The sequence below is a fragment of the Python bivittatus genome, unplaced genomic scaffold (genome assembly GCF_059951505.1).
Source record: "Python bivittatus isolate LINGU-HERP-01145 unplaced genomic scaffold, Pbiv_v1 ctg000060_np1212, whole genome shotgun sequence".
NCBI classification, from domain to species: Eukaryota; Metazoa; Chordata; class Lepidosauria; order Squamata; family Pythonidae; genus Python; species Python bivittatus.
The window spans coordinates 15,321,503-15,341,095 of record NW_028277044.1 but is presented as its reverse complement, the minus strand read 5'-3'; the positions used below and the strand labels follow the sequence as shown (position 1 = coordinate 15,341,095).

The window sequence follows — 19,593 nt, the reverse complement described above, 5'->3', positions numbered from 1 at the left end:
GTTCATACATTCAACTCGGCTGGTGTGGGCATGTCTATGGGGACAATCAGACCTGTTTGAATAGCTAGAAAAAAGTTGGTTCACATAACATAATAAGGAAACAAAATAGAAATAACCTTTATAGAACATGGCTACCTTAAGATATAGTTTCTAGCTTATTTCCTGGGGAACGAAGTAGAACTAAGTAAACACTTGGCTATAATTTAAAGAAAATTGAATATTATATCAAAATAATATATTATTACATCCTTTTAAATTGCATCACATTAAATAAAATCTTTTTAGTCTGTGCTGGAAGAATTGTAATTGAATTGGTATGTATCTGTAAATGGCAATTTAATTATTTTATTTTTATTATTTTAATATTTTGGGAAAACTGAAAGTATACAACAGTCTTTAATGATTAATAATAATGTAATTTTATTGTCCATCTTCCCAGGAAACAAAGAAATATGTTCCATTTTTTTTAGTTGCCAGATTGATTGTAGCAAAACTAAGATACGTCTTTCTTTGCACCAATAGTAGTTAAAAGAGTGAGAAATATAGAAAAGCTTTTTGAAGAATCTTTTAGTTAAAGTTTGTTTTGTTCACATGGAACAAGACCATGGAGTATAGTATAACAAAGTAATTCCTAGTAAATTACATCTATCTATATAAATGTCTTTTTTGATAGAAATATTGGGTATGGATTTTTACAATTTTATATCTCTTCTTAAGATTAGAACTTTATTTATATATACTCCCAAACTGATTTGTTGTTGTTGTTTTTGCTTCTCTGTAATTCTGTTTTTTTTTAATTGTATGCAATGCATGTAAAATAAATCATTGTGTGAAATATTACATTAGTTTTATTTTGAATGAATGCTTTTCAATCAGCTAATTGCTGAATTTTCAATCAGCTAACTGCTGATTCAATAAAAATCAGAGATATTTAGCAGACTGTATCATTTCTGTAAAAATAAGAGAGCTAATTTTTTACCTGAATTCTTTCTGTTGCTGTGGGCCATAACTGCTGGCATAAAACCTTTTTCAGTACATCTGGAAGAAGGCTCACAATTATAAGCAAAATAATGCCCAGCCATGCAGGGCCAGTAGACAGCATTTGCAGGAATACGTAGTACATCCTCTGGTAGTTGAGAAATGGCCTAATTGATGAAGAATAGAATACTATCAAGGTGGAAGACATGAATCAAAGCAAGAGTAATTTCAACATGCATATTTTATTAGTTATATCCCACCTTCACATTCCTAGACTGGTTAGACAAAGTATTATGTTTTCACTGGATTTTTTTGCTCTGTATGGAGATAAATAGTTAAAACGACTGTATTTTTTCTTAACCTGTCTCTTTAATGTATGTGTATCTACATTGGCACTGTAGCCTTCACTAAGCCAGGAGAAAAATTATTTTGCAAGCAACTTTGGCTATAATCCATATAAAGAAAATTAATGCAATACATATATAGTAAAGGAATTCATGGACATTCAAATTCCACCCAAAATAATAAGCTAACTTTTTTATGTATACACTTTCCCCAAACAAATAAAGAGGGCTTTACTGAGACTCAAGCAGAGATTTTGGAAGGAGGTGCTGTCCCAACTAGGGTCTGGGGCTAACAACTAGGGCCCCACTAGAGCCTAGAAGAGTACAAGAAAAGGGAGTAGAAGCAGAGATTTGTCATCAGCAATTAGGAGCTAAGCATCCCTCCCACCCTCCCTCCCTCTCCCCACAGACATTCTCTTACCTCAGGATTTGGTGCTTTCTCCTTTCCTATCTAACATGAAGCTGCTGGAGATCATCCAGCGATTTGGGATGAGGTATCATCAGTATGCTAATGATACTCTGTTTTACATCTCCACCCCAGGTGCCATGGAGGTGGTTCTGTCCCTGTGCCTGGAGGCTATGGGGGCCTAGATACACAATTTGACCAGGGATGTCTAAACTTTTACATGCTGCTGTATATAATTGATTTTTGTAAGTTTAGGAAAGACATTTAAATATAGGTTCACAATGGTTTCTTACCAAATGATCCCTCCCCAGAGAAGGGAGAAGACAATGTAGAAAAGTAGAGATCCCCAGATCACGAAGTGGTTAATCCACGTCCAGTAGTGAGTGTCCAGTGCAAGCTGTATAGAAAGATATTAATATCAATACTTCAGGATCTATGCTAGCATGAAAAGGAGACTGTAAATATTTAATTGCCTTAGGATGGCATTAACATGATGAATCCTGGATTTTTGAGCAACTAGTATGTAGCTAACTAAACCAAAGTGCTGAAAATTACTCTTAAATAATACAGTATAGTTGTATATAAATTGCAGCAGGTTTTATCAGCATTTATCAGATTATTTCACCCCTACATTTTCTGTTCCCATTCCATGTAACATTTTTTTTTCATGCGCACATCTATTCTATTCCTTCATGAGCCAAAAATACACTTCCTTTGTCAGCTCTCTCTACTTCATATTTCTCAGAAGCTTCTATTGTAAAATTATTCTTGGTTTACCACTGAAATGGCTATTGATAGTTTCTTCTTAAAGCTGCAAGCATTCAAATCTAATTGGAAGCCAAACCCAGAACAATTCTTGGTAGTTCTTTATACAAAGGGCTGATAAGACACTTTATATAATTAATTTTACAGGCACTTTTTTTTATTTGTCTGACTCACAGTGGTAGCAAGAGTTTCCTTATGACCAACATCACAACCAACAATTTCCAATAACCAGAGAGCTCTCACAGAAGACCACAGCTTCTAGTTCATAAGATGAGGGGGAAACCTCTTTTTACTACCTTTTGCATGCCATGACTAATTTTATAAACTTCGATTGTGTCTACTTTTAGATATTACTTTTTCTTAAGTAACACCGAAATCTTACAGCCTGTCCTCATGTGGATCATAAGAGTGACATCAATTTGATGTTGTAGAAGATTATACCTTTAGTGTAACGGTGAATACCAGTACAGTGAACACCAGTGTTCCAAAGGTCCAGTTTCCAAACATCTGTGCAGGAAGAAACAAAGAAGTGCTAGGTTATACATTCCAGTACAGAAAGTATTTTTTTTTAGAAGAGTGCTATGTATTAGGCCAAAATGTTGATGGCACATCGAAATTAAGCATTCATTACTAAAAAGCTTGATTTAAAGCTTGCAACACATCTTGTATCCTAATACTGGTTTCAGCTTCCTAAGACTCAGTCATAGCACTACAGCCCAAACAAAAGACAGAGCCCTCAGCAAGTATCATAATATTTAGGAAAATAAAGACGTACAAACATGATCAGTGAACTTGGAATGCTAGCCAATGGATGCAATATAGGCATGGGGTAGAAGGTAGTCAGGTATAAAATGGAATAGCTGGAAGTGGAAGTTACAGATTTAATATAAATAAACACAGTGTTTCAATACTATATTATTTTTTACACTTTCATTATATTTAACGTACATTTACGAGTCACACAATTCTGTGGCATGCGTCTACTATGGGGAAGAAGGACTGAAGAGGCATTTTATTTGGATAATATATGTATTATCATAATGTAAAAAGATTTAAATCCTATGCATGCTTATCAAGGAGTAAATCCAATAGAACCAAAAGACCATTACATCATTCATAAGATGTCACTGTTAATATCAAATGCAAAATAAAAATTATCTGCATCATTGGCAGGCTGATATTTGGTATCACATGTATACCTTTTCTTTCATGACTTATTCATGCGTTTTCCAGTAAGAGTAATTTGAAAATAATCCATAATACCAATAAAACAACTTTAGTTACTAAGTGATGGATCCAGAAATGTGTAAGTATAACTCCACTTGCAGAATAGTTAGAATAATTTTACAATCTCTTCTCCCTCTTGCAGACAACATCCCCACTCTTGAGAGACAAAGAACCCTCAGGGGTATAGTGAAAGAACTGTATTTAAAAGGGGATGTGAGATTTTTAATTTTCCTCTTGAACAAATAGATTTTAAAATGATTTTGGATATTAGATATCATGTATCAGTCTATTCCAAAACTTTGCATCAAATAGTGATGAGAATTAGAGATCAACAAACAGAATAGGATTCAGGAGTGAAATCAACATCAAGCAAGTTCTTTTTTCTGAATAATCAAAATGAGATGAAGCACATGACTCTCATTTCAATTTGGTTACCTAAGTTAATATTTGAAACTAAAATTAATGCTGTCTAGCTTGCTGTAAACTATTTGGACTGTAAATTGTTTTGATCTGCACAGTGTCGCTAGTAAAATTATGGCAAATGAGATTTCTATCAGCTGAATACCCACCAATTTTATGTTGTTTACGAATTAGCATCAGAGAACTACAATCCTATTTCCTTCATTTCCCTCACTGCTGACAATACACAAATATTACTTTGTGTACTGACACTATATATATCACTTCTAGAAAAAAATTCCTGAGGGAGCAATCTTTAAAGATGACACAAATAAATGGCAACTGCATTTGCAGTATATAGATAATCACACTGTCCAATTATACAGGCTTAAAGTATGTGGAAAGAGCACTGAAAATCTGAAATGTACTGAATAGATGCTGTAATAATATACAATCTTTTGTGGAGTTTTAGATGCCACAAAATAACACTAATTATAACTAAAGCAGCATGCTATTATTAATTGGATTTCAGTAGGTAAGCACGCAATTTAGATATATTGTATGCATTAGCTGAAAAAGTTATCTATTTGCATGGAGGGGGAAAAACCAAGCACTTGTGTGGGTTCCAGGAGAGCCAAAGGCCATGATTGGGAATTGCTTATGCTATTTATCCTTCCTGGAGCAAACTTAAGTGTCTAGGACAGCAGGAAATAAGTTACACAAAACACAAAGCCCATGTCTTTGCTATGGCAAAAAAGGGCAAGAAGAATAGACGTTTAGTTTTCGATTTAAAATGCTAAGGAGAAAAAGATGAAAAATAACATAGCAGTTGGAAAGGAGGACTGAATTCACACACCAATTATTTTAAAGGTGCAGAATTTTCAGTCCTCAACAATCCCATTATAAGCTTAAAATATTTATATTCACAAAATGTAGCATTATTTATTACATTTATAGCTCATAGTCCTGTGCTTAATGTCAAGCAGCCACCCCTCCATCAGAGGGATGATTTAATCGAGTGGAAGGAAGAAGAGGTAGCCTCAGCCATCACTGGTTGGAGCCCTGCCCACTTTTGTCATGGAGACCCCAACAATTATCCTGCAATAAAATAGTTCTGAACAGGAACAAAACATCCACATTTCTGATCTAGAAGGAAGCCCATTTAAGTGAAGAAAATGAAACCCTAAAATAATCATCCTTGAGAATGTCCAACAATTTTGGACATTATGTCCATCAGGCACATTTACCTCCTCCTCCTTGGTTACCTGCAATCTAGTATTATTTGGGTCCTCCTAGACTCACAACTCCTGCTTAAACAGCAGGTGGAATATTGGGGGGGGGGGGCGGTAGTCTTTGCACCAGTTATAGCCCTACTTGAACCAGGATGACTTGGTCACAGTGACTCAAACTTTAATCACCAGTTGGTTGGACTACTGCAATGCAATCTTCATGGGACTGCTTTTTGAGATGACCCAGAAGTTACAGCTGGTACAAAATGCAGCAGCTAGGCTGTTGGCAGGTCAATCCCATCATTGCAGCATAAAATCCATTTGGAAATTACTGCATTGGCTATCAGTAGGCTTCTGGGCCAAATTCAAAGTGCTGGTCTTTATAACTTTAAGACCCTACATTAGCATAGCACCAGATTGTATCAGACAGCTCCTTGTAGAATCAAATCTAGCTGCCTGGTTCATCATTGTAAGATGACCTGGTGGGAGTCTCCCCACTTTCTGAAGTACATGGGATATGGGCAAGGCAACAGACCTTCTCAGTAGTAGCCTGTACTTTATGGAACTATTCCCCCCACCCTGAGGTACAGTGGGGCAAAAAAGTATTTAGTCAGCCACCAATTGTGCAAGTTCTCCCTCTTAAAAAGATGAGAGAGGCCTGTAATTTTCATCATAGGTATACCTCAACTATGAGAGACAAAATGGGGAAAAAAATCCAGAAAATCACATTGTCTGATTTTAAAAGAATTTATTTGCAAATCATGGTGGAAAATAAGTATTTGGTCACCTACAAACAAGCAAGATGTCTGGCTCTCACAGACCTGTAACTTCTTCTTTAAGAGGCTCCTCTGTCCTCCACTCGTTACCTGTAGTAATGGCACCTGTTTGACCTTGTTATCAGTATAAAAGACACCTGTCCACAACCTCAAAGAGTCACACTCCAAACTTCACTATGGCCAAGACCAAAGAGCTGTTGAAGGCCACCAGAAGCAAAATTGTAGACCTGCACCAGGCTGGGAAGACTGAATCTGCAATAGGCAAGCAGCTTGGTGTGAAGAAATCAACTGTGGGAGCAATAATTAGAAAATGGAAGACATACAAGACCACTGATAATCTCCCTCGATCTGGGGCTCCACGCAAGATCTCACCCTGTGGGGTCAAAATGATCACAAGAACGGTGAACAAAAATCCCAGAACCACACGGGGGGACCTAGTGAATGACCTGCAGAGAGCTGGGACCAAAGTAACAAAGGCTACCTTCAGTAACACACCACGCCGCCAGGGACTCAAATCCTGCAGTGCCAGATGTGTCCCCCTGCTTAAGCCAGTACATGTCCAGGCCCGTCTGAAGTTTGCTAGAGAGCATTTGGATGATCCAGAAGAGGATTGGGAGAATGTCATATGGTCAGATGAAACCAAAGTAGAACGTTTTGGTCTAAACTCAACTTGTCGTGTTTGGAGGAGAGAGAATGCTGAGTTGCATCCAAAGAACACCATACCTACTGTGAAGCATGGGGGTGGAAACATCATGCGTTGGGGCTGTTTTTCTGCAAAGGGACCAGGACGACTGATCCGTGTAAAGGAAAGAATGAATGGGGCCATGTATTGTGAGATTTTGAGTGAACACCTCCTTCCATCAGCAAGGGCATTGAAGATGAAACGTGGCTGGGTCTTTCAGCATGACAATGATCCCAAACACACCGCCCGGGCAACGAAGGAGTGGCTTCGTAAGAAGCATTTCAAGGTCCTGGAGTGGCCTAGCCAGTCTCCAGATCTCAACCCCATGGAAAACCTTTGGAGGGAGTTGAAAGTCCGTGTTGCCCAGCGACAGCCCCAAAACATCACTGCTCTAGAGGAGATCTGCATGGAGGAATGGGCCAAAATACCAGCAACAGTGTGTGAAAACCTTGTGAAGACTTACAGAAAATGTTTGACCTCTGTCATTGCCAACAAAGGATATATAACAAAGTATTGAGATGAACTTTTGATATTGACCAAATACTTATTTTCCACCATGATTTGCAAATAAATTCTTTAAAAATCAGACAATGTGATTTTCTGGATTTTTCTTCCCCCCATTTTGTCTCTCATAGTTGAAGTATACCTATGATGAAAATTACAGGCCTCTCTCATCTTTTTAAGTGGGAGAACTTGCACAATTGGTGGCTGACTAAATACTTTTTTGCCTCACTGTATGTGCAGCACCCACCCCACCTTTTTGGCTTTTCACAAGCAGGTACAATCTTACTCCATTGTGCCTTTGGCCCATGCTAACTGTTTTGCGTTAGTTGAGGTTTGCTTTAATTTTATTGTTTTTGTTCTATTGTTCTGCACCTAGAGTCCTGTGGGAATGGGGTGGCTTGGAAATATGATTGATCGATCAATCGATAGATAGATAGGTAATAAGCAGGCAAACCTGTCTCGTGAGAAGTAGTATCATGAGAATCCTGATGCAACTGTAGTTCCATATAGCCATGGTAATAACAGCATAACAAACCATATACACATAAACACATAATTGTTGTGGAGCCTGTGCAGCATGATCAAAAGTTTTTATATAGAACGGAGTTATCTATTTATTAGACAATTTTACATGGCTACCTATCTAACCGGTGAAACTCTGGAAGTGAACAAAGATAAAAACCTAATATATAATTCCAAATAGTCTGGATCTGATCTGGATCCTTTTATTCCATTTCACAGGGATCCAGCTACCTTTGAAATAAAAAACATTTTCCTAGCCAACATATACAATCATGTCTTTCTAGAAGTAGCTAGGAAGTCTAAAAACAAACACATCTCCGACAAGCATTTAGAAAACGCTTAACTAAATTAGAAAGCCTGCTTATGGTGAAAGAAATAAGATTTATATTTCTACTCCATGGGAAAAAACTTGACAGACAGGACTGCCTGTGAAGACTCTTTCTCCAGGCATTGCCTGTAACCCCTGAAAATGGGAACAGGTAGAGAATAGGCTTGGAGTGTGATCTTTAGCATTGAGCAGTGTTTCTCAACCTTGGCAACTTTTCAGATGTGTGGACTTCAACTCCCAGAATTCCCTTGCTGGCTGGGGAATTCTGGGAGTTGAAGTCCACACATCTGAAAGTTGTCAAGGCTGAAAAACACTGGCATTGAGGCAGGTTCATACAGTTGGCATTATGGAACAGACCCACACTATCAGTCATTGGAACAGAAGCCCCTAAAAAAGCATGGTCTTAAATAACAGAGCTTCAAAAGTTGCATTTCAAACGGTTTGACTTCACGATGCGCAAGTTATTTTAATTCATTTGTATTGGTGATGTACACTGTTGCTTTATGTTTCTCATGTTTTTATTAATTGCTTAATTTTTTCCCCCAAGCTACCTATCTTATTTTCCTAGCTAACTTACCTAAATGAAGTTCAGCCAAATAGTGTACGTGTGTGTGTGTGTATTAGTTAACAGTAATTATTCTAATTTTATTAAATTATAGGAACATGAAAATTAGCTGAGCAGAAACAAAGTAAATTAAGAAAAAGCAGCAAGATTTTTTAAAAATCCCATATATTTCTTCTTTATTTTTAAAAAGTAAATTAAGAGCAGCATTCTATTATTTTGGCATAGCATATCGGAGGCAAAAAAGAAGAAATGTGATTTTTTTTTCCCTAGAAATATCTGAATTGCGATAGAGAAAAACCACATCATGACAAAACCACAGCAGTCTTACCATGTGAGTGTTGACTGTCATTAGCTGAAGACAGAAAGAGAAGAAGGAAGAAAAGAAAAAAAAGCAAGACACAAATAAAACAAACTGCAAAAATATTAATGTGCAAATAAAAGCAGAAGGACTTTAAAATTATGTTTAGTGTCACTTAACAAAAAGTACAAATAGAGTTTTATTGAAATGGGTGTACTTTGTTCTTTTCAAATTAATTATGGTACTTAACCATAAAATATCTATTTTTAAAGTGGAAGTTATAATACATCACATATTAAAAATAGCTTAACTAAAGTTGTGTAGTTCACCAAATAAATGTTTCAAGTGAATGAAACCCCCAGTAATTCCTATAGTTTCTTCTAATGTTTTATCAATAACCCTTAACAGAAGGTAGCCAGTATCTAAGCTCTCTATTAAGATACTTTTAGACATATAAATTACACTTTGTTTTCCCAGAGACAAATTAGTTTTAAAGGATTAAAAAAATAGCAAAGATGTTTACATATAATGATAATCTAGGATTCCTGGCTTTCTGTGTACATGTGAATGAAGACAATTCATTCCTTTCTTCATGGGACAAAACTAGGAAGCCATAGCTTTTTGTGGCTTTCATACCTAGAATCCAGTCTAGGATTTGATAGAGTTCTGATTAATTATCTTGGACAAATATAGTCAACTGATGGAGCCTTATTTCACTCATCATCATCATCATCATCATCATCATCATCATCATCATCATCATCATCATCTCTGTCTGGAAGCCACCTGCCTTCTCTCATTTGGCAAGGCCTTTATGGAGCTAAACAGGGAACAGGGAACTACAAAGCCTACTGTTCTGAGAATGGAATGTTTTAGAGAATTCTGGAATGTTCTGTTTCTCCTCTGGACCATGCCAATCTGGCCATGCTGGAGATACTGTGAAATATAAATGGTTCCTGGTGTTCTGGATTAAATAGGCCTGATTTGAGTACACTTAGAGCTGAGCTTCTGAAGAAGAATATCAGGGATACATCAGAGTAGGATATCCTTCAGGAAATGCAGTCCCAAGGCTTTAAGGGTAAATTGCACTCTGAAGTCTATGTAAAGAGTTCAAATGTTATCACTCCTACCAGCTTCCCATTTTAAAACTTACCTATTATAATAACTAGAGCAGAATTACGAAACTTAGAATTATATTTAATGAGGAAGAAAACACATAATCATATTTAGCTTCTTGGTTTTTAAAGGATACTTTAATCAATCTGCAGAAACTGTGGCTCAGTGGAAGAACACATGCTTTAGCATACAGATGGATCAGTTTCAATTCTGTAATTTCTCTAGATATGGCTAAAAAACATCCTGCCTGGATCCTTAGAGAGTACTTGTCAGTGTAGATAGTACCCCAAGAGAAGCCAATTGAATTATTCACTCTGAAACAGCTTCCTAGGGTTTAGATACAAACCTGTCCATTGCTGGTCATAGTTGAATTGTCAAACAAGAAATAGGCACCAAAGAAAAAGACCACCGCATCAAAAACTCCCAACAATGTCCAGTAAATGAATACACGCCATCGCAGGTGAGCATTCTTGGCAACATCCCTGAATAATGACACAGATACTCATTTTTTAGATTTTAAAATAAAGAAAAATGTTTTTGTGACAAAAAGGAATGCTGTAATGTTTTTAGGGGATTCATCTAGAGCAGTGTTTTTTAAACATGGCAACTTTAAGATGTTGCTGGACTCCAGAACTCCCAGAATTCCCCAGCCAGCATGTCCAATGTATTGCCCTGTATTCCGAGGCTGACGTTTCAGTCTATATATATATGTTCTCATATGTTCTCATTGTACCTTAAACCAGGATTTCGACCAGGAGTGTTTGAATTCAACTTTCATAATTCTCTTCTGGAGGGAATTAAGGGAATTGAAGTATCTGCAGGGCTCCAAGCTGAACAAGGCTATCCTAAATTCTTTCATATATGAAGACTCAAATACATCCAATACATGATTTACTTCATTTTAAGAGAGCCAGTTTAGTGCAGTGGTAAGGCACCAGGCTAGAAACTGTGAGACCGTGAGTTCTAGTCTTGCTTAGGCACAAAAACCAGTTGGGTGACCTTGGGCCAGTCCCTCTCTCTCAGCTCTGGGAAGGAAGCAATGCAAACCACTTCCAAAATCTTGCCAAGGAAACTGCAGGGACTAGTCTAGGCAGTCACCCCGAGTCAACACTGACTCAAAGGTACACACAAAAGTAATAAAAACAACACTAGAAGATCCCAGAAAATTGTTTCATTTCAAGAAGCTGCTTTTTGAAATAACTACAGATTAAATATAACATATACACTTGGACATTTGTTCAGAAGTGATTTTTATGAATATTAATTATATTACTGAAATTATATAGTCATCAGTGATTCCATTGATAAATCCTGTGATGCAGAGTTTAGCTGAGAAACTGTGACTATGCCTAGGCTACAAGTATGCTTTGTGTTTAAGCAAAAGTTTGAACTCAGTTGTTGATCTGAAACAATAATTATTACTCCTATGGTGGCTATCAAATATGGGCTGTAACTTTTAGCTATACAGTAGAGTCTCACTTATCTGACATAAACGGGCCGGCAGAACATCGGATAAGCGAAAATGTCAGATAACACACAGTAATGATTGATTGTGATAAAAAAAAAAAAAAACCTGATCCACTGCGCCTGTTGCAATCGATTTTTGCGTTGCAGCGCCGCACCGTCAGGAGCAACTCACGCTCACAAACAAGTGGCACACTTTTCTCATCGCCAATTTATGCGTGTTATTTTTTTTTAGGGGCGTCGGATAAGACAGAATGTCGGATAAGCGAAGGTCAGTTAAACAAGACTCTACTGTATGTGCAGATTAATAAATCCTACACAAAGTTCCTGTGTTACTTGTTTTCCTGCAAAGGAATATATAACATAGGCATATGGTAAATTTCACTAACATAACATGCCTTGCTCCAACACCTCATTGCTCACCTATCCTTCCGAAATGGAAGATGAATTAACTGGTCTCATTTGTCTGTTCAAACCATGGCCATTTATTTACCTGTACAATATAGGGTTCCTCTTGAGTGTCTCAGAACTGACATGTTGTTCCATTAGACTATATAACAAAATAGGAAGTGAAGTAAAGCTGATATTATACAGAGTAAGATACGCAGTATCGTATAAAGGCTGCAAATAGAAAAAAAAAAGATATTTTTTAGTAAAATAGTGTCATAATAAAGAATTATAAGGGCAAATAAAAGAAACTCTGGAAATCACCAAATTTTAGCAAATATTATATTACTACTATCCTAGCTAATGAATATTATGTGCAGTATTAATCTAGTTATCCAAATTCACTGTAATCACATTCTTCAATTTATCTAACTCTAATTTGTATGCCACTCCTAATTAGAAAAAAGATTGAATTGACTATGGACAAATAATAAATGCATATACAAATAGCATAAACCAATTAAAGAAAAGCATTCCCATTACAACAGAAATTATTAAATAACATATTTCTTGCCCTTTAAAACAAATATGACTGTAAAATGCTTAGCTTTGGCTGGTTCAAGCTTAAATTTGGTTCTTATGTGTTTCGTGCAGCAATCACTACCTGATAACAAAAACCCACTAAGTCATTCTGAATTGCGGCTTCTTATCTCACACAAATGAGTAACAAGGAACAATGGTTTGTGATGACTGGGGGAAAAAAAGAAGCATGAGTAGTCTTGCAGTACTGCTGACAAGTCTACCTTACAAAAATAAAAAATGCTAAAGATTTGTTAACTTTCAGTTGTGCATAAGCTCAACAATCTATGACCTTCACTGCAAATTTGCATACAGTACATTAAGTAGCGAAGATAACATTGTTTACAAGGAATCAAGAAATGAAAAACACAGGTAAAAGAGTAGACTGGAAGATTTGTTCACACATTAAATTCTAGGAAGTAATAGCAACCAATTTAAGAGCTTCAGCTGCCTACATGTTCCCTTCTGATCTTTCATCAGAAAAAGAATTAAAAAGTTCTGATTGTCTACCATGTCATCTTCCCAAGCTCACATTAGGTTCCATTGATATCCATCCACTGCTACACAGAATTATTGCAATTTGGATTATCCAAAAAGCTCCAACTGGAAAAAAGTTAACTGTTCCCATTCAACTCTGCACTACAGAAGAAAAACTGACTGAAATAAATAAAATGCTGTAAAAACAAAACTCAAATTGGTTTATAAAATAAAGATGTTATCAGATACCTGTTGTGAAAACCCACAGAAGAACTGGTATAAAAACTGAGGAAAAATGAAGCAGACATTCTGGAAGACAAGAGCAATAGATATTGCACAAAATGATCACACCAAATAAACAAAGGGGTAGCAACACAATCAAATATTTACATTTGAACAAATATAAATGCTAGTTTTTAATAAAACATTACATTAAAATCCATTTAAACACCATTTTTCCATAATATACGAATTCTCATACACTGGACAGAACTAATATCTAAGAAATAGTATAAAGATGCATTTCTTGCTCCAGACTGTCAGCTGAATGTCACACAGATGGCAGACCCTGGTTGGTAGGTTGGTAAGTAGGTAGATAGCGTTTAATGTCTATTTACACAGTGCGAGCTCAGTGTACGTTCCTAAGTAATAAAGTAATGCCATCATAAAGACATTTGCTCAGAATCTTAAAACTTTCTTGTGCTTTTTTTCCATTAGAGATTCACTTGAGATACTGTCTGTGGTTTTTCACAGCTCTTTATTTTATCTCCTCCACTACTAATTGTTTTGCACGCAACTAAAGAGGAGGTACTTTTTTTCTCTTTTAAAAACAAGTTAAATTTGTCTGTACACTGCGAAACTGATCTCTCTCTCAAAGTAGAGGGGGATGATTTCCCCAGTCACGTGCTTCATGCTACAGGATAGCAGGTGGTGCCACAGAATGTATTCCATTTTTAGCAGCAGCTTTGATTTTTCCAGCTTCTGCTACTTGCCAGTAAGGTGTACAGGCTGTAGGATACCTTTACGTTTTGTACGCTGGGATTGTCGGGAGACACCACGTAAAGGTATCCCACTGGAAGACAGGCAATGACAATAAAAGCTACTAGTTACACTAGTAGGAAGGTGGGAAGGAAGTGCCAGTGTAAGAAGAGCCAGTAGGTGGATGGAAAGGAAGTTTGAGGCTTCCAACATTTTACCTCATGGGTTCAGCCCTGCCATTACAGTATTAATTTTTTTCCCCCAAAATTCTGGGTATTGCAATGGACTTCTGGGGACTTGGGAGAGAGAATGGTGGTTTGCAGAATAATGCAGGCTTGGAACATCTTCACATTCTTTCTTTATCAGGAAAATGGGCAGCGACCTCCCCATTGCATCAAGGGTCAGTTAGCAAGAGGATCAAAAACTCTGCCCTAAGGAACTCAGAGATAAATAGGGTGTCAAAGTATATGTAGCCAGTAGTCAAATCTAGGACACTTGCCCCCTTTACATTTCAATATATAGTATCTGGTTAATAGGATTCTGTGAAAATGTAGCTTTTTGGGTTTGTGAATGCTGCCAGGGTCCTGATAGGGATCAATTCCCCCCTGAAAAGAAAGACAAAAGCACCTATCCTTTATCCAAGGTAAAGGCTGTGAAAGAACCTGAACAATAGTATGGGGAAGGGGAAAGGAAGATAAATGATATAGAAACTGATATAGAATTAGTATGCTTCTAATACGCTACCTAATGCTTAGAATGTGCCCCTATTGACAGGAGAAGCAGGATAATAAAGAATCAAGTATATTTTTGTCATTCAGTTGCTGCTAGTTCAAATGGATATCAAATCTGAATTCAAATTGGAACTTAAAAATAATGGCTTGGGGAAAATGTGGGGAAAATGTGCCTTTGAGTCACACTTATTTTGTCCATTATTTACTATCTCCTGTATGAAGTCATTTCAGATGCACTAGCTGAATGGTATTTTATTCAATCAGTGTATTAGTGCATTAATCAGTATATCAAAGGGGGGGGGGGAGAACAAAATAAATTGGTCCAAGATATGCCATGTACCCTGAAGCCTTTGTGGATATGCTGATCTAAAATACCAGAAGTTGGCATTTTAAAGTGCGGGATTACAAAGCTATGGATTTTGTTGCTGAAAGCGTATAAAAATACCAATTAAAGGTATTATTATGATCTGGGCAACCAGTGTTAACATACAAACATTTCTCTTCTATTCAGCTTGGTCAGCTGAAATAGGAACCTGATAAATATTGCAGCCATCGAATAACTTGCTTCTTTATTTACTATATTAATGGATATTCCAGCAGTAAGCGGCTTTAGGACTGCAGGATTTTTTCCCCCTTTGCTATCCATTCAACGATTGTTATGCCAGCAAATCAATGCAGACAGCGAAGCACACTCTCTGCTACCAAATATGGGATCAAAGATACCGCAAGGTAATAAGCCAGCAGACCTCCTTGGCGCTGGGGCACAAACCAGTTTTGCATTTTCAAAAAATGTTTGCCTGAGTGAGATGTTATGAACAGAGTCGTAAGAAATAAGCTTAAGTTATTTGGTACAAGGGCAGGAAAGGGGAAATCCTGTCAACACGGCCTGGATCCAAAATCACACTACATGAGTAGAAAGTCCTTCCATTAACATGGAGATAGGGGCTCCTGATACCTCAGAAAGCATCAAAATATCAGGAACTCTTCCCAGTAATTTGAAGAAATGCACTCCTACTAGTGCAAAAAGATACTCTATATCATTGAGTGCTTTAAACTTTTTAAAAAAAGACAAAATATTTCCTCCCCGTACCTTATAAAAGAAGTATTGCACCAGTTCAGATATCCTGACATAATAAAAATGCCCATGAATAAGTAACATTTTTTTCAAATGTTTAAATTTGGGTATTGCATAGTCACTGTTTCTTGCAGCTTGACGACCTTCTTTTCCAATAACGCCTACGGAGAAAAAGTGGTGGAAGCTGGTGAAACAAAGTATGTGTGAGGCTGTGAAATCAAGTTGTAAAATTTATACATGAATTTCCTTGTGGTTTACCTTTTATTACAATTTTGAGAAACAGGCTGTTAAGGAGACCCGGCTCTGCCAACTTGCATGGGGACCCAACAGGGGTACGCAGTACTGTGGGTGGCTGGTACCTTGAGGATGCTCTCTCCTCCTTTTTAGTTTTAATCTTTTTAGTTTTTAGCTTTAACTTTTTTAGCTTTTAGCTTTGTATATTTTTGTAAAGATTTTATAGTTCTTCTTACCTGTAAGCTGCCTAGAGTCACTTATACAGTGAGATGGGTGGCGTATAAATTTGATTACTAAAGAAATAAATAAGGACAGACCCAGCACAGTTTGACTAGTGATTCAATGTCACTGTTTTTAGTGAATGAAAATGAAGACGTTTGCTTACTTCAGATGGAGCCTGTCTACTTACCTATGCCAACATGTGCTTCCAATATCATACTGACATCATTTGCTCCATCACCAATTGCTAACGTGATGGGGTGCTCCTTTGACCATTTAATCAATTTTACAATCTGAAAGAGAAAAAGTGTAATGCTTTACTATTTCTATATGTTGTTGTTATGGCCAACAGTCTACTTCCTAGGCATTTGTTACTTTTTTTTCTGGCAAATTGACCACAAGGGTATATAGAGAAGACCTCATTCTGGGGACCTTGCTTTCTCAAGAAACTCAGTATGCCCCTTCCTTTATCACAGGGAGAAAATAGCAAGCAAACGTAGCTGTATTATAGTCATCTGCACAGATTATCCATATGAATATTTCCAGATAGCTCTCTCATTCAAGCAAACACAACAGAGCCAAATTACTTTTGTCACTCATTTCTTATAGCACTGGAAGTAGGTAGACTATATTAAACAATTGCCCAAATGTCAGGTGTTTCACCCAAAGATATATTTAGCTGTTTTCTCTCTTGTACATTTTTTTATTTCTCCAGTTTTATTCCTGGTATCAATTAAGACAGAATCCTAATTAGCCAACATTTGTATATTACACTTATGGTCCTTCCCCCACCTTTTTTGGGGGGGGAGGGAATGAAAAGCATCCCCATGAAATTAGTAAACATTTCAAACAGTACTTTTTCTTCGTTAAAATAAATTTGTTTTTGGTGGTATGTTAAATCTTGAAATCTGCTTGAAATATACATATATGAGTGTCACAGCAGGATGCCACTTGAATGTACTATTAACTAATTGCTTTCTTATAGAAATCTTTCTTTGGTTTCTTTTCTCTTTATCTACCATATTTTCATCCATTATCAATTACTGGAAGCAGGGTGTTCAACATTTTATAATTACCATAATGTATTATTTGACAACTTCAATATTGACATAAATATACATTTATTATATCAATAGAAGAGAATGTATGTAGCTCAGGGTTGAACTGTAGAGTCCTTGGGGTTCTCCGAGCTTGGTTGTTTTCTTGCAGATGTCTCATTATCTGGCTACGTAACATCTTCAGTGCTAGAAGGGAGTGGGGTTTGCTCTCTGTCTATATACAGTGGCTTGCCCTGTCTGTGTTTTGTCCAACTTGTCCAACACTGACGGGCAAACTACTGTATATAAACAGAGAGCAAACCCCACTCCCTTCCAGCACTGAAGATGTTACCTAGTTGGGTAACAAAACGTCTGCAAGAAAACAACCAAGCTCAAAGAACCCCAAGGACTCTATTTATTATATCACCGGAAAGACAGAAATACAAACCTGTGCTTTTTGCAAAGGAGCCATGCGACAGCATAAAACTGCACTGCAGTTCCTACAAATTTCAAGGAAGATTTCTCGGTAGTTACCAGAGCTGCCATCTTCCCGTGGTTTCATTATTAATGATAATGCTGCTCCATCAATAATTAAACCATAATCTTGCATTTCAGCTGAAAGCCTTTGAGTGACAAAAGTACAGAAATTAATGCTGATGTTGTAATTTATCCAAGCTTCTTTTATAGAGCAGTCATGACAAAAAATATCCTGAAATAAAGCATATTCAGAGAACCAGTATTTGTTTTCATTTTAAATAAATCCACCGCAGGTTTGTTTTCCCTCTAAGGATCATAGAAGAGTACAATCTTTTTTTTTTAGATTTTTTATCCCTTTCTTCTTCTTCTTCTTCTTCTTCTTCTTCTTCTTCTTCTTCTTCTTCTTATTATTATTATTATTATTATTATTATTATTATTATTATTATAATATAAATAACTCAAGGCAGTGAACATACCTCAGACTCCTTCCTCCTCCTATTTACCTCACAACAACCCTGTGAGGTGGGTTGGGCTGAGAGAGAGTGACTGGCCTAAAGTCACCCAGACGGCTTTCATGCCAAAGGTGGGACTAAAACTCATGGTCTTCTGGTTTCTAGCCTGGAACCTTAACCACTAGGCCAAAGTGGCTCTCAGTCTTTACCACTAGGCTGTCATTCCATTACTCCCTTGGTCAGCCTCAGGTACCACTTGAATCACAAAATATAAAACTGGGCTATTTTTACATTCTGAAAGATGCTCTGCCAATGCTATCGTACAGCATCAATTTTCATGGGAGGGCAGATGTTTTTTCCATACAGCCTATGCACTAATCTTCAGATGCTGAGAAATAACAGGAACAGAGGGTCTACTGAGTCAAAGTGATCAACTATAATTGACTGAAAGCTGGTGGACACAATTTCTGAGGAGCACGAGAAAAAAGAAAATAAATTTGAAAGTCCCAGGTGATTGCTGCAGGTTACCATAACTGCTGCTCCACATAAGTGAGTGGTACTGTTCCCAGTGTAGCTCAACAAGCTTTAAGTGAATGGATGCAAAAGGACAACTACAGTCATGTGAAAAAGAAAGTACACCCCACTGAAAGTTTGAGTTTTTCAACATATTTCAACGTACAGATATTTATTTATTTATTTTATTTATTTATATAATAGACTTGTCCCCGCCCATCTCCCCACAACGGGGGATTCTGGGCAGCTTACAACAAACTGAAATCAGAAATACATAATTAAAAGTTATAAAAACCAGACTTACAAAGATAAAAAGGCTAAAAAATCCAAGAGGCCAATAGAGGCCACACCAGGCCGTTAAGGGGCCAGCCAACCCCATTTCTGATATCCTCCCTCCCCGCCCCAGGCCAGATGGCAGAGCCAGGTCTTCAAATCCCTCCGAAAGGCCTGGAGTGAGGGGGCCTGTCTCACCTCTGGGGGCAAGATGTTCCAAAGGCGGGGGCCACAGCAGAGAAGGCCCGCCTCCTGGACCCCGCTAATCGAAGTTCTTTTACCGTGGGGATCTGGAGCATGCCCTCTCTGTGAGATTTGGTGGGATGGGTTGAAATATTTGATCTTTATTTCAACAAAACTGATGAAGGGGATCTAATATAACAAATTTCATGCAAATATCATGAAACTTGTAATTTCAGTAAACATAAATGCAAATTTTGCATGTGGAAAAAGTAAGTACACCCCTACATTTATCACTATCTCAAATACCTAAGAATCAGGTGCATCAGAGCCGGTGCCAATTATTACAACATTGCTAGTGAAGATCTGGGAGGAAC

General features: G+C 37.2%; 1 protein-coding gene across 11 annotated transcripts in view; it reads right to left on the bottom strand.

Annotated features, from left to right (window-relative positions):
• ATP11A (ATPase phospholipid transporting 11A) overlaps positions 1–19,593 on the bottom strand; it is a 122,897-nt gene that overhangs the window by 9,555 nt on the left and 93,749 nt on the right. For 8 of the 11 annotated variants that reach the window (XR_015795401.1, XM_088136524.1, XM_088136528.1 and 5 more), the window contains 10 exons: positions 17,769–17,943; positions 16,474–16,576; positions 15,846–15,991; positions 13,296–13,355; positions 12,097–12,224; positions 10,486–10,621; positions 9,054–9,077; positions 2,935–3,000; positions 2,022–2,125; positions 980–1,145 (listed from right to left, as the gene is read on the bottom strand). Coding sequence is in view for 10 of the 11 variants with exons in the window: in XM_088136524.1 (XP_087992650.1) it covers positions 980–1,145; positions 2,022–2,125; positions 2,935–3,000; positions 9,054–9,077; positions 10,486–10,621; positions 12,097–12,224; positions 13,296–13,355; positions 15,846–15,991; positions 16,474–16,576; positions 17,769–17,943 (1,108 nt within the window). In the remaining variant the exon portion in view is untranslated. The remainder of the gene's footprint in view (positions 1–979; positions 1,146–2,021; positions 2,126–2,934; positions 3,001–9,053; positions 9,078–10,485; positions 10,622–12,096; positions 12,225–13,295; positions 13,356–15,845; positions 15,992–16,473; positions 16,577–17,768; positions 17,944–19,593) is intronic. The other 3 variants (XM_088136532.1, XM_088136531.1, XM_088136525.1) reach the window with 1 other exon arrangement.